This window comes from Pristiophorus japonicus, chromosome 16 (assembly GCF_044704955.1).
Source record: "Pristiophorus japonicus isolate sPriJap1 chromosome 16, sPriJap1.hap1, whole genome shotgun sequence".
NCBI lineage: Eukaryota > Metazoa > Chordata > Chondrichthyes > Pristiophoridae > Pristiophorus > Pristiophorus japonicus.
Window position 1 is genome coordinate 36481715 of NC_091992.1, and position 16182 is coordinate 36497896.

The 16182-nt window shown below is 44.9% G+C and overlaps 1 protein-coding gene across 2 annotated transcripts in view; it reads left to right on the forward strand.

Moving 5' to 3' along the window:
* The first annotated feature begins 236 nt into the window (after window positions 1–236).
* The window catches only part of galnt17 (polypeptide N-acetylgalactosaminyltransferase 17), a 472564-nt gene continuing 456618 nt past the window's right edge, over window positions 237–16182 (forward strand). For both annotated transcript variants that reach the window (XM_070857213.1, XM_070857214.1), the window contains exon 1: window positions 237–363. Coding sequence is in view for 1 of the 2 variants with exons in the window: in XM_070857214.1 (XP_070713315.1) it covers window positions 360–363 (4 nt within the window). In the remaining variant the exon portion in view is untranslated. The remainder of the gene's footprint in view (window positions 364–16182) is intronic.

Below are 16182 nucleotides of genomic sequence, written 5' to 3' on the forward strand. Positions count from 1 at the left end.
CAATACAAGAACAATGAGATTAGTTTGGATTGCGCAAGCTAAGAGCTGACACAAACATGATGGGCACCTTATGTGCTGTAAATGTATACAGTTCTAAGACCATTTCAGCAGTAACTTCTAGAGTAGCAATTTTAGCTGCACACCAAACCTCTATTACCAGGGCCACTGAGTCATCTTCAGAAGTGAAAAAAGTATTCATTTCGCTCATCAACCTTCAAATGTGATCAGTGCTTCAATGCTGGGATGTTGGCCTGGTCGAGGACGCTAACGTTGGTGTGTCTCTCCTCCCAGGGGATTTGAGTTCCCTTTACATATACGTCTCTTGTTATCATGTGGTCACTTGGAGCCAAAGATTCTGAATGCGTGAGTTGTCAACTATAGAGAATATTTTGTAATTTAGTTTTAAAGAAAATTCAGTGTGAAATTTTCCTGTCTTTACTTTAAAAAAAAATTGTTCCTGGGATGTGGGCATCGCTGGCAAGGTCAGGATTTATGGCCCATCCCTAATTGTCCTTGAGAAGGTGGTGGTGAGCTGCCTTCTTGAGCCACTGCAGTCCTTGTGGTGAAGGTGCTCCCACCGTGCTGTAAGGGAGGGAGTTCCAAGATTTTGATCCAGTATATTTCCAAGTCAGGATGGTGTGTAACTTGGAGGGTGTAATATATGTAGACTATAGATATAATCTCTGTGTAGTCACTGTATAGTTGCATAAGATGGAGAATTGTTTACCTGATGTACTATCAATAAGGTTTACACTGTGTATATACTATGCTAGCACCACTAGAGGGTGCAACTGGTGGAGACCGGGATTTCCTGCCCTGGTGGCAGAGGCTGTATAAAAGGGTAGCCATCATGTGACTGCCTGACTCTGGAGTTATGAGTAAAGGACCAAGGTCACTACAGTTTGATTACAACACATTGCCTCGCGGAGTCAGTCATAAGGACATTAGACATAACAGAGGGGAACATGGAGGTGATGGTGTTCCCATGCGTCTGCTGCCTTTGTCCTTCCAATTTTCACCTAGGGCCAAAATCACATGGGAAACTGGAGTGCCATTTTACCCATTGTTGACCACCTGTTCTGACTTTTGGGCAGATTTCTACCCTGCAGCCAGAGCTCCTGCCGGAAACAGGTGGGAACCTCATGATTAAATGTAAATTAGGCTCAGAGGACATAGTTACAACCCCCGACACCATGTTTGTGTCTGCCCACATTGCTGCCGCCAGTCTCTGCTCCCGCCCACCAAACATGGGCAATAGAAATCAGGAGACAGCCATTTTGAATGTACTTTAAAGGGATCCTCAGCTGCAGTCAGGGAAAGGTGGAAGCAGGTTTGGCATTTATTTTTAGTGCAGTTACTTGTGTGCTTTGAACCTTAAAATTTTCCAATATTTGATTTCCTTACTCCTATAGGAGCTACAAAAATGTTTCCTCCCACCATAAACTGCTGCTTTCTTTCACTCATGACCCAAGGTTGCCAACTCTGGTTGGACAATATTCTTACAGGTTTCATCACACCAGGGACGCCGGCCAGGAATGTGTTGGAATAGTTAGGTCTAGAGGCAACAAAGGCAAAGATGAGCATTTCAGCAGCAGATAAGCTGAGACAAGGCAGAGACGGGCAATGTTACAGAGGTGGAAATGGGTAGTCTTAGTGATGGTGTGGATATGAGGTGCTATTTCCATATTTTCAGTCAATCTGATCACATGACTTCCGACCTCCAACCATCCCGCCCCCCACACTCCTGCCATTGGTCACTCGACACGTCCACCCTCATGACACACCGTCCTCTCGCTCCAATCATAAAGCAAACAGACTCTTAAGTACCCAATTGGATGATGCTTGACTATCAGTTTATCCTGAGTTCAATATTTTAAAATTGAGTCAACGAAAATGCTCAAAGAAAATGAAAAATAAAATCACAATTTTTTTTTTTTAAAAGGTGTATGATTTTTCTCCTCGATTGCTCATAGCAAAATTCCTGGTGGTTAATCTTTAATTCCTGGAGAGTCCAGGACAACCGTGGAGAGCTGCAACCCTACTTTGACGCCTCCCCTTTTAAGGTGTTGCTGCAGGCCCATGGAAATCAATTGGGCCACCTCCAGATGGTAAACTGCCGATAAGCAGCGTGGTTTGCATTGGCAACATTAAAATGAGGCCCGACCATGAAAATAGCTAACCATCACTCATCAGCCCTGCCCACTGCCCACCTGATTAATGCTGAATACAAAAATCAACCACACAGTGTGAATGTAACCTGACCTAGATTATTCTTTTACAACTTGTCAAGGTACATACATTATTGCAATTTAATTAGAAATTTATTGTGCATACAAGTTTTAAAAAGAATCTTAACATCATTTTAATTTTAAAATGTCTGATAATTTCGTGGAAGTGATGTAGAGGTTTTAAATTACATATGTAATCTAACTCATTTCCCTGAAGCAACTAAATGATTTTGATGCTTTTAGTACCAAGCCTAATTGCACAATGCACATTTTGCTGTTTTGGGCTGTTAATCTCGCATCAAGACAATCTGCAATTGCTTAACGTGCTTCTTTCCTTTCAAAATGTTGTTGAAAAATGGATTAAATGGACAGTGATGTGATCTGGATGTTGTTTATTTATTGATCAGATTGACTGAAAATATGGAAATAGCACCTCATATCCACACCATCACCAAGACTGCTCATTTCTACCTCTGTAACATCGCCTGTCCCTGCCTTGCCTCAGTTTATCTGCTGCTGAAATGCTCATCTTTGCCTTTGTTACCTCTAGACTTGACTATTCTAACACATTCCTGGCCGGCCTCCCTAGCTCAACCTCCATAAACTTGAGGCCAGCCAAGTCTCTGCTGCCCGTGCCCTAACTCGCACCAAGTTCTGTTCATCCATCGCTCCTGTGCTCGCTGACCTACATTGGCACTTGATTAAGCAATGCCTCGATTTCAAAATTCTCATCCTTGTTTTCAAATCCCTCCATGGCCTCACCCCTCCCTATCTCTGTCAACTCCTCCAGCCCAACAATCCCTGCGATCCCTGCGCTCCACTAATTCTGGCCTCTTTTAACATCCCGATTTTAATTGCTCCACCATTGGCAGTCATGCCTTCAGCTGCCAAGGCCCTAAGCTCTGGAATTCCCTCCCTAAACCTCCCTGCCTCTCTACCTCTCTTTCATCCTTTAAGACACTCCTTAAAACCTACCTCTTTGACCAAGCCTTTGGTGATCATCCTTAACATCTCCTTATATGGCTCGGTGTCAAATTTTGTTTTTGATAACGCTCCTATGAAGCGCCTTGGGATGTTTTACTAGGTTAATTAGGCGCTATATAAATAGAAGTTGGTGTTGTTTCAAAGATGACAAATCCTAAGAGGCTAAGAGATCAAGTTTAAATGCAGTTTTCGTGTTTGGTTTTTCATGCAATTTGTGCTTTCAATAATAAAGGGAATTGGATTCATTTTTGAATCTGACCTTGGGTCATGAGTGAAAGGGAGCAGCAGTTTATGGCAGTACGAATCTGACATCTTAATATCTGATGGCTCAGAAAGCCTACTGCCTGCTGGGTTGGAGAGCTAATAGATGGGAGCAAACATTGCCACAACTTGTTCCCATCCTTCTGTAGCAGATTTGCAATCCCCTCCATGCTGTGATTTTCTTCTTCCCTGCCTAGCTTTACCACCACATGGGGATCAGTTGAAGAAAATCAAGATTAAAAATAAATGATTGACATGTATGAGCACTTTTAAGTATGGCACTGAAATGGGACTTAGAACTGACACCCTTCCGACCTGGGCAAGAGTGCTACCTGCTGAGCCAAGCTGACACTGACCTGGTGCATGGTGGAAATAACTGCTAAGTGTATGTAAATGCATTTGCGTTAATGGAACAGCCCTAGTGGAATTTCCAGGCTCATTTGTCCTTGGGGATTTGTTTGTTGTGTGCCCTTTTAGCTTGTCTAGAACTTTATATTGAAGTCATTATTTTTTTCCTAGTTTCTTTCTGTTTGCAAGAGCTTTTTGCTCAATTCTTGTGAATATTTGGAGGAATTAGTTAGTCAGAATATTTGCTATCTTTTGCTCTTCATCTGTTTCAAGCCCATTTGCAGCTTTTTTTGGTGCTCACCTCATTTCTGTCTATCCTCTTCCTGTTGAAGTACTGAATTAAATTCTTACTCTGATGACTTACCGCTGCAGCAATGCTTTTTTCTCGATCGTTCTTTGCCCCCCAGATCACCCATTGAATGTGTTGCTGTATTTTCTTCTATTCATCCCAGTTTTTTTTAAATGTCACTTTTGATTTGTTTGTTAATCCATTTAGACTCATGTTTGTTTTGTCTGAATCTCCTGTCTAGGTGTGTGATTATTCAGCATGTTTGACATTATTCCTTTTGTGGAGGTCCACTTGTCTTCTCCTGAAGTATTGTTGAACAACTCCCCTCAATCAATTTGCTTCAATTGTTCCCTCATCTATTTTAAAGTTACATACCTGACTCCCTATCTTTGATATTACTGAACCTCAGATCATGAATGTGATCATTTGTGCTTGCTGTTCCCCAAGGTTGCCCTGACTTCCATTTCCTGCACATTGCCTGGGTCATTTATGAATACTATATCAGGATGAACACTGCCTCTTGTGGCTTCACTAATGCACCGGGCCTTGAAGCAGTCATGGATTACTTTTACCAATTCTGACCACTTGAATTTTCTACCTTATATTTGGTTGATTGCAATCATCCATTAACTTTCCTCTTCTTATAAGCCCTCCCTGTTTTCATAAAGCAAAATGTCTTACTTCCTGTGCTGACCATACCCCTAGGGCTGCTTGGATTTTTTCACATTAATCGGAATAGTACATGGTGTAAATTTCTACCTTCCACAAAAGCAACTTCTTCCATGTCCCACATGCTCCTGATTTATAGGACAATGCCATTTCCATTTCCGTCTACTCTATATTTTCCCAACACTCTGTGACCCAGCATGTTATATTTATTATATTTATTATCATCCTCTGGAGTTTATATTGTTTCTGATTGTAGTTTGGATTTTGCAACCAATGTCCAAACTGAGGTCTTTAGGAATACTAGAGGCAATATATGTCACACTTGATAGCAAAGTCAAGTGGGTCATTCTCAAGTTTGTGAACTATTTAGTTGACATGGTTCAATTAAGTTCTCCCATGAAGAGTGAAGAATCATGAGACAATACAGTAAATAGGATTCTTGCATGATTCACAGTTAGTACCAAAATAGTCTTCACACCTGCTTACTGGAGGTTTCAAGGCACAGTCATCTAAAACCACAACATTTGCAAAAAAAATATCAGCTGATTTTTTGGGATTGGGCCTATTTTATTGCAATAGCAGGAAGTTTTACATAGTCCACAGCAACAGGTAAAGAAAGCGCTTACTTTTATATAGCACCTTATCACTGTCCCAGAGCATCCCAAAGTGGTTTGCAACCATGAATTCAATTTGAAGTGCAGTCAATGTTGTTACGTAGGCAGATACATTTCATTTGTGTATGAAATCTCTGAACAGCAGTCCTCACAAGAGATTACAATACTTGTTTAAATACATAGAAATGAAACGCTTAACTACAAATGAAACGCTTAATTAAGATTTCTGTTTTTACAGGGCTGGCTAAAAATCATGCCTGGAGAACATTAGTTCCAGCGTAAACTGTTTATTTCCATTGGTTTGAATAACGAATCAGAGTTAATCACCAGCTGCTAACTGCCAGAGCTCAAAATGAATTGATCACCTTAAGACATAAATTAAAACATCAACATAAGAAGAAATTTAAAATAAAATAGTGTTAAGATTAAATATACATCTTAAGATGACTAATTCATTAACTGAGCTATATAACAACAACTTGTATTTATATAGCACCTTTAACGTAATGAAATGTCCCAAGGTACTTCACAGGAGTATTATGAGATAAAAAATTTGACACCGAGTTGCATAAGGAGAAATTAGGGCAGATGACCAAAAGCTTGGTCAAAGAGGTAGGTTTTAAGGAGCATCTTGAAGGAGGAAAGAGAGGCGGAGAGGTTTAGGCAGGGAATTCCAGAGCTTAGGGCCTAGGCAACAGAAGGTACGACCACCAATGGTTGAGTGATTATAATCAGGGATGCTCCAAAGGGCAGAATTAGAGGAGCGCAGATATCTCAGGGCGTTGTGGGGCTGGAGGAGATTACGGAGATAGGGAGGAGCGAGGTCATGGAGGGATTTGAAAACAAGGATGAGAATTTTGAAATTGAGGTGTTGCTTAACCGGGAGCCAACATAGGTCAGCGAGCACAGAGGTGATGAGTGAGCGGGACTTGGTGCGAGTTAGGACACGGGCAACTAAGTTTTGGATCACCTCTAGTTTACATAGGGTAGAACGTGGGAGGCCAAACAGGAGTGCGTTGGAATAGTGAAGTCTAGTGGTAACAAAGGCCTGGATGAGGGCTTCAGCAGCGGATGAGCTGAGGCATGGACGGAGATGGGCAATCGCAGGAACTGAATCCAGTGATGGGATGGTATACATTTTTTGCAGTTTTTAAACCAGATCAAGATGTGACTAATCAGACATAAAGTACAGGTATTTTCCGTGCTCCCAGTGAGGAGCTGGACTCACAGGGAGTGCAGGTCAGAGAAGTAGGGCTGCAGTGTTATAGGTCTGTCTCCAACCTGAGTTTCCTGTGAGGGCAGGGCCCCTCTGAAAGTACAACGTTGTGGGATTATTCTGGTATTGAAGCCAACAAAAGTGGTCTTGGCAACAGGAACTGGGCGATTAACGGCCAGAAAATAGAAAACTCCTGCCCAATTTACAGAACCTTCCTTATCTTGTTCCTCATCATTGCTTCCTACCTCACATTCTCTTTGTTAACAAAACCACTTATTTCCACTTCTGCAATATGGCCGGCTTTTGCCGACCTAGTGTGGAGCGCAGATTGAGCGAGCAGTAGGGGAGGGCGGAGGCATCCACTCCACCTGCCTGATGATGTCAGCAGGAAGCCTGGTTGGTCCTCGTGAGCTGAGCTGCCAACGCTAATCACATTGTTTTTAGACAGCTCTCCCATTGGGAGGGCGGGAAAACCGGCAGGGCAGATTCTCATCATGTGCCTCCAGCAACACCTTAAAGGGGAGGCCCTGAAGCAGCAGTATTTTGATGGAACAACAGTCAAGGTCACATCCAGACTAGGATAAGCAGCATCTGCACTATCAGCTAATTAGTTGTCCACAGTTGTATCAAACAAGTGACTGATGCGTGTTGGACATCCTGGAGAGTCATATGTTAGGCACTTTGGGGGGTTAAGGGTTAATAATCGAGCAATCGATAATCGATAATTTTATCAGAGCAAAAGGCTTTCTAAAATAAATAAGATAGCAGCAGAGTGCCATGAGAAGAGAGCATGACCTTATTTTCTGCTTTGAATGTCTAAATATTATCTCTGACAAATGCTTAAGGAAGGAAATAATTGGCAGCAATGACATTGACCTTGAGTGATTAAAGCATAACTTTAGTGGCTAGTGTATTAAACCTAGGCAGAGAGGTCAATTCATTATATTATAGAAAGGTATGTGGTCAATAATCTACTCCTCAAAGGATTTGAGAACAGTTAAATTAGGAAATCTTGCTTGCGAGAAGCATCTTTGAAGTAAGCAACTGCGACTTATTTATGTAGATAGACTGTTTTCAAAGGATTGAGGAACAGACACTGTATGAGGTCTTTTCTGTGACATGTACCTTTGATGTAGGCAAAATAAAGGAGTATGCTTTTCCATGGTTATTTGAAAAGCTTGCAAGGTACATAAACCGAAAAGCTGTATACGGTTAGGCCAAACACCGATCCTGTATATGAATAAAGTCTGCTCTACCATCAAGTGTCTCATGCTTACTCGAAGCATGTCGGTGTGAACCATGAAAGGTAAGAGGTTGACTAACAGTTGATCCTCAACAATGCATTTTTAAGTCGGGCCAGTACATCCATTTGCTTTCCCATTGAATAGCGACAGGAGCGTGATACATCTGCCCAATATCTCTGCATTATGGATTTCCCAAAGTAGAGAGGGGAAGGTTCCTGCTTCTGACACCACCCCTTGCTCCTTCTCACTAGTGCACTGTGACTCACCAAATGCCACTTCCTCAAACTTACTCTCTGCCTCCTCCGGGATGTGTGTAGCTGTGCTGGTGGTTGAAATATTGATGAGTGGGTTGTATGGTGCTGTGAGGTATTTTCTTATTCAGGCAAGCCACTCCTCTGAGCCAAAGTGACAGGAGGGGGGCTTTATTAGAACGCTGGTTTCAAGCGACACCTTCAAACAGATTTAACACAGCAAGATATTGTGCAGGATGTTTTGTGGCTGTTGGTCTGTGTGTTACAAGGGAGACAAGACAGAACTGGAGTGATTTTTCTGATAGTTTCCACCACTTGCGATGGAGGTGGAAGTGGAATGTGTGCTCACTGGATTTCTGCCCATAACACGCCAGTTAACAACTTCTGGTCAGGCTGGAGTTAGGGTAGGAAGCTCTCATTAAGAAAAGTTGACAACACATTATTATAATATTATAATCCAATGTAAATACATGTAAATGAACACACATGCAATTTCCTGCAGTGCATTCCCCCCATGGCCCCCTGTGTAAATAGCCAGGGTCCAGAGAGCTTTCTAAGCCTGGATCCCTCCCCACTCCCTGTTGGGGCCCATTTTTGCTCTGCTGGAGGCTGACGTGCCTCATCTCACTGACCACATTGGCCTCTAATGGTCCCTTAATGATAAAGAATGCAGGAACTCATAGTGTAAGGAGATTCTGCCTTGGCCCCAACCTGTCCAACCAGTCCGCAAAGGTGCCTTGTAACTAAGATTGAGATATATGGGTTCCAGCTACGATCAGACTGGCTCCCCTGAAAGGACTTGGGATTCGTCAAGATTCGCAAGGAAAAAGGGGAGCCAACAATACAGCGCTATGGAACCATTCACGGGATCACTCGGGATTTCCCATATGGCCAGTCTGCCGCTGCCCAGTCTTTTGCCAAATCATTCTGCTGGACTCTGACTGGAGTAATGGCAGGAATCCAGCCGAATGACCGAGAGAATTCGGCCTACCGACTGTTTTTTTTTCCCTTCCCCAATCTACTTGCATTTGCATTTGTCATTGCATTTGTCCACACTAAACGCCACCCATTTGAGTGGAGTTCATAGATCTCGTTGGTGCTATCAGGTTTGTTGACATACACTCATCATTGGGCATGGTGAGGCAGTACCTAATAGCCGGGGCACGGCTGGTATTTGCATGATGGTAAGAGTCGTCTCTCAGAATGACAGCCCTCACACCAGCTCACTCCAATAACTGTAAATGTGGTGGAAAACGTGCAGGACTAGACACCTGCAGCTGTGAAGCCAATATCCAGATCAAAGAGGTAGATGGTTAGCCCACTCCCAATAGGTTCCCATTGACACACACCATCCGGCAACCTCACTGGCACCTATGATGAGAGGTACATCTAGAATGTCCAGTAGGTTAGGATTATACTGGCTGGATTTTTGGGTCTCTGCACTCGGTTTTTCGCCCCATAGCAGCGGTAATGGATGCGGTGAGGTGCTTTGGCCGTGCGGTCAGCTTCCAGCACCCTGCGGCGATTCATGGGTCCAGTTTAGCGGCGGCACGGAGCAGCACCTCCTGGAAGAGCTGCCCCTGGTTGCGACACTGGCGCGGGTTTGAACTTCAGTCCTACCCGTTCACGCAAAGTGTGCCCGCACTGACTGCCTGGGAAATCAGGCAGTGCAACAATCCTGACAGCGAAGAGCTAAGTAATGGACTCCTAACGTCAATGTGATTGCTTTTCTTTTAATCATTTTTATGATTTGTGTTGTGGTGGCGTGGGCAATATTTGGGGAATGTTTGTGGGTTTTTGTAGTTTCTCCGCCCCCCCCCTCCCCACCCCGCAGACGTTTCTCGGAGCGCTCTCGACCCGGTTCTTTAGCTCGGGAGTTTCCCATGCTAGATGTATAACGCCTCCCTTAGCGCTGCGCCCCTGACTCAGAGCCCAACTACCCAAACTTACCAACTGAGGCGCAAACTGTTCCCGGGCTGTAACTTTCCCGCCCCGCTGCCATTATCTCCCCAAAAACATCAAAGCTAAAAATCAGCCCTAAATGTCATACAGTATCACCAAAGAGAAACAACAAGGTCTTGGGGGCTTGGGTGGGGCTGGGGGCAGCTGGGATGTGCCTCTAGTGACACAGGTTAACCTGGAGGGAAGCAGCTCGCAGGAGGCAATAGAGGGTCTACAGGTAAAGGCTAACTTCTCCATTCTCTCTGCAATTGTGGTCAGTTTGCTTCGAAGGCCGGTCAGTGCATCGCACCTGGTCTGCTGCTGCTCAATGATTCTCCTTTGCACCAAAGGTCCCCAGTGTAATGTCTTTAGATGCTCTGATAATGACTCCACAAGGCAAAGTATTGTACTTGAACTGTAGTGAACTTAGTCCATTTAATGTAACTCCAGAGTGAGGATCACACATGGTGGCCTGCCTTTTATACTAGGCCTGGCCCACCTGTACAGGTAACCTACAAGTCTCCCACTGCAATGCCCTCTGGTGGCACACCTTATTGACCATACAGCTGGTGTACGTTTCCCATAGTAGTGCCCTCTGGTGGCACATCATATATAATAATGCAGTCAGTCACATGTCTAGATACATGACATCACTCTTCCCCAAGTCCTTAGTGCAAATCGTCTTCATGCATTGACTGCTCTGGGCTTAGCTCTGTCTGGGTGACCCTTGGGGGGTTGGTTCCATCTTGGATGGGTAGGTGGTGTTTCGTTGGCAGTAGAGGTGCTGGTGGTTTCTGTTTGTGAGTCCATGACCTCTCCATTCCCTCTCTCCCACATATAGATTATGTTGGTGGCTAGTTACATTCATATACATTTGTGGTACAGTTGTGAGGCAAGTACATTTGACTGGTGAGGTACATTCTTGATACATACTTGTGTCAGCACAGGTGTGTGAGGACAAATTAGTTCCAGAACTGCTGGATGGTGTCCAGGCAGTCTGGTGGTGGCGCGGTGCCCAGTGCTGGCAGTGGGAACCTGGTTGGCTCAAGTTGCCTGCTCTCGGGGCTTTTGCCGTTGCTCCTAACGTCGGGCAGGTTCACAGATGCCTGTGACCTCCCTGTCCTTTCCTTGCGCCCCGGGTCGCTGAGGGGCAGTCGTCTGGCAGTGCGCAGGGAACTGCTGACTCGCTTGCCTGGGCTTTCTTTGGGTTGGGATCCTGGCTGGTCCCGGTCCCATTTTGGAGGATCGTTGCGGGTGACCATTCATTTCCGGGTGTAGCCTTAGGGGCTATAGAGTCTGGGGCTGCATCATAGCACGGTTTGCTCTTTCAGGTTCGTGGCAGTTGGTGCCACTGGGTGCCTGAGAGGTGGAGCCGATCAGGGGCTGGGTATCGATACTGGTGCCGTTGCCCTCCTGATATCGCTTGCTCTGCAGCTTTTCCAGTTTAGCTGCTTGTGGCCACAGTCCATGGTGCATCACTCTGGTCCCAGGGATGCAGACTACAGCATCAGATGGCCCGCTGGACCTGTGTGCTCCCGATGGGTGTTTGCCCGCTACATGGTCAGAATACAGTTGAAATCCTACATCGCACAACGTTTCATTACTGATTGTAGATAAACTGTATCTCCGATCGCAATCGCACGACCTTTCTTTGCTTATTACGTGTATAAAACTCTGATCATCAATTACAAGCTTTACATTTAACTCGCAATTGCTATTGCATTGATTGAGAATGTGGAACTGTCCCTTTAAGTGTGGTGGGTTGCTGGCCTCCTTTAAGAGAGCCTTGCTATCTTTATCCCAATCCTCTTCTTCGCTTGGTACCACGTGTTGCTCCATCAGCGCTGCACCTCGTGGTCTGGCTGCCACCATCTTTTTCTTCAGCATTTCACCTCGTGGTTTGGGCGCCATCTTTCTTCCATCCATGATGTCGACTGCTGTGATCCTCTTCCACCCGGGTTCTGCCACCGAAGCTGGGAAGTCGCCTGTGGATCCGATTTTCTTCCTCCGGAGTCTTGCCACTGGAACCTGGAAGGTGCGTTCGGGTTGTCTCAGCTGGATCATCTCCACATAGTCATGCTGAGCGGTCTGTGCCTCGGGTGCTGTGCTGGTCTGCTCTCTGGTGCTGGATCCAACCTCTGGTGGGGGCTTGCTTTGCCTCTGAGCACAGGGGACGTCGATCACTGGAGGGGTAAAATCTTCCCAGCTCCAATGGATCTTCTCATCCACCTTCTTCCGAGTAGCATTGGTCCATCACCTGCAACAATCCACAGTGGTAACTTGTGCACCGCACCATAATGGAGTACCTTTACATCCGTACTACCAATGACTGGGATAAGTTCATTGGTGTAGGTGCACAGCTTTGCCTGAACCGGGACCAACTTGGGTCATTCAGCTTGATTGTCCCATAGCCTCTCAAAGGCTTCTTGATTCATTACTGATTGGCTCACCCCCGTGTCCACTTCAATGAAGACTGGAACGCCATTTATCTCGACTTCCATCCTCAATGGGGAACATTCTGTGGTGCAGGTAAATATGCCGTACACCTCATCATGGGGCTGAGCTGCCTCTCTGACTATCGCTTCATAATCCACGCTGGATTCATGGCCATCTGCAGACTCTTCATCAACACAGTGAGTCATATTTCTTTTACACATTCGCTGGAGGTGGCCCTTTGTGCTGCAGCCTTTATACACATAGTCCTTAAAACGGCACTGGTGAGCCCTGTGATTCCCTCCGCAACGCCAGCGTGGTGCTAACCGATTAGCCCCTCTCGGCGGACTCTGAGTTAAAGGACTCGGGGGCCTGTTATCCCTCCCCTGAGGAGATTCACATTCTACAGTCCAGCCTCTAAAAGGTGCCATTCTGTGCACAGTACTTGTCGGGTTTGAGTCCTGAGGATGAGTCACCTGCCTAGAACCGCAGGTCGAGGTCATGCATGCCTGGCTCACGGAGATGGCCTTCTGCAGTGTGACTGTGGTATCCGCAGATAGTAACCTGTGAAGAAGACCCTCGTGGCCGATTCCGAATGCAAAGATATCCTGCAGCGCTTCGGTGAGGTGGTCGTTGAAATCACACGGTGCCGCCAGCCTCCTGAGGTCTGCAGCATATTTCGCGATTTCCTGGCCTTCGGGCCATCAGTGGGTATAAAACCGGTGTCTGGTTGTGAGGATGCTCTCTTTGGGCTTGAGTTGTTCTTGGATCAGTGTTACAAGCTCCTTGTACATCTTGGTTGTTGTCTTCGCTGATACCAGCAAGTCTCTGACAAGGCCATAGACAGTGAGCCCACAACTGGTTAACAGGATAGCTCTGTGCTTATCAGCCAGTGTGGCTGGTTGTCACCTGCCAGGTAGTCTGCTGTGAAGAAATGGTTGAGCCTCTCCACAAAGGCGTCCCAATCATCACCATTGGCGAACTGTTGCAACGTGCCAAGGTTAGCCATTTTCACGTGAAAGTCCGTAACCTCTTCACCAATTGTTATATCTTTAGATGCTCTGATAATGACTCCACGAGGCAAAGTATTGTACTTGAACTGTAGTGACCTTAGTCCATTTAATGTAACTCCAGAGTGAGGATTACACATGGTGGCCTGCCTTTTATACTCGGTCTGGCCCACCTGAACAGGTAACCTACAAGTCCCCCACTGCAGTGCCCTCTGGTGGCATATCTTAGTGTCCATACAGCTGGTGTACAAGTTGCCCATAGTAGTGCCCTCTGGTGGCACATCATATGTAATAGTACAGGCAGTCACATGTCTAGATACATTACACCCGGGGTACAGCCTCTGTGTCTAGCTGAGCAAAGCTTGGAGAGGGCTTTGCCTTCCAATGCAGACTCTACACTGTTGTCCCTGTCACCACCAGATGCTCTTGCTCACTTGTGAAGTGTGACAAGGGGGACATTTGGCAGGAGGACGGACATCTTTTTTAAAATAATTTAAACATTTAAAATCTTGTTAAATAAGATAATTTTTTAAACCCTTTAAAATATGTAAATATATTTTTCAAAAAATGTAATTTTTGTTTTAAATAATTAATTAAATTCCATTTTTATTAATTTAAAATATGTGATAGTTTTTAACTTTTATTTTCAGTAATTCTGTGTTTTGAGGATATTCCCATTGGATATTAAGGGAATCAAAGGATATGGGGATAGTGCAGGAAATTGAAGTTGAGGTAGATGATAAGCCATGATCTTATTTAATGGCGGAGCAGGCTCGAGGGACCAAATGGCCTACTCGCACTCCTATTTCTAATGTTCTTATGTTCTTATTGAATGGCAGAGTAGGCTTGAGGGACCAAATGCCTAATCCTGCTCCTAATTCTTATACTTATGGTGATTCCATATATCGGAACTCACCATTGAGTACGAATGGGAATACCTCTACTCTGATCGGTTGATCTAGCCCACATGATCCTAGTAACATGTACGAAGCCCATGCGCTCCTGGAATATTTGGGCCTCTATGCAGACGTTTGCGAGAGGCTCAGGACCAGAAGTCTCCGAACCTCCCGGGCCACCAGGTACTTGCGTAGAAATTTCTGAGCTCGAAGGCACCTGCCCGTGGGAAGCCACCAACGACAATTTCTGGGCCACTATTACAGTGCTGTAGAGAGAGGGTGTCCTGAAAGAGTCAAGGACAGAATCTATTTGGTTAGAGTTGTGAAACAATAGAGGTGCCACTACATTACTAGATGTATTCTGTAGGCCACCAACTAGTGGGAAGGATATAGAGGAGCAAATTTGTGATAATGAGGGACTTCAACTATCCTAATATAGACTGGAATAGTAACAGTGTAAAGGGCGGAGTGGAGGAAGAATTTCTGAGGTATGTTCAGAACTTTCCTGATCAGTATGTTTCCGGCCCAACTAGGAAGGAGGCATTGCTGGATCTGGCTCTGAGGAATGAGGTGGGTCAAGTGGAGCAAGTGTCAGTAAGGGAACATTTAAGGATCGTATCATAATATCATAAGGCTTAGATTGGCTATGGAAAATGGCAGGGAGCTACCTAGAGTAAAAATCCTTAATGGAGGAAGGCCACTTTCAGTAGGATGAGAACGGATCTGGCCCAGGTAAATTAGAATCAAAGATTGGAAGGCAAAACTAGTGGAACAATAGGCTGCCTTTAAAGAGGAAATAGTTTGGGTACAGTTGAGGTACTCAAGAGGAGGAAAAGTACAGCAACCAAAGTCAGAGCTCCTTGGATGATGAAAGAGATAGAGAGTAAGATGAAGCAGAAAAAGGGGGCATATGACAAATGTCAGGTTGAGGATACAAGTGAGAACCAGGCTAATGTAGAAAGTTCAGAGGGGAAGTGAAAAAGGAAATTGATAGAGTATGAGAATAGATTGGCAGCTAACATAAAAGAGAATCCAAAAATCTTCGATAGACATATAAATATAAAAATGGGTAGTAAAACAGGCTGATTAGGAACCAAAATGGAAACCTACACATGGAGGCAGGGGGCTGAGGTGCTCTCCTAGAGTCTTAAGAGAAGTATCGGCAGGGATTGTGGATGCATTGGTTGTAATTTACCAAAATTCGCTGAATTCTGGGGAGGTTCCAGCAGATTTAAAAACTGCAAATGTAACGCCCCTATTTAAAAAAGGAGGCAGACAAAAAGCAGGAAACTATAGACCAGTTAGCCTAACTTCTGTGGTTGGGAAGATGTTGGAGTCCATTATTAAAGAAGCAATAGCAGGACATTTGGAAAAGCAAAATTCGGTCAGGCAAAGTCAGCATGGATTTATGAAGGGGAAGTCATGTTTGACAAATTTGCTAGAATTCTTTGAGGATGTAATGAACAGGGTGGATAAAGGGGAACAAGTGGATGTGTGGTGTATTTGGACTTCCAGAAGGCATTTGACAAGGTGCCACATAAAAGGTTACTGCACAAGATAAAAGTTCAAGGGGTTAGGGGTAATGTATTAGCATGGATTGAGGATTGGCTAACGAACAGAAAACAGAGAGTAGGGATAAATGGTTCATTCTCGGGTTGGCAGTGGGGTGCCAGAGGGATCAGAGCTGGAAACCCAACTATTTACAATATATTAACGACTTGAAGGAAGGGACTGAGTGTAACGTAGCCAAGTTTGCCAATGATACAATGATGGGAGGAAAAGCAGTGTGTGAGGAGAA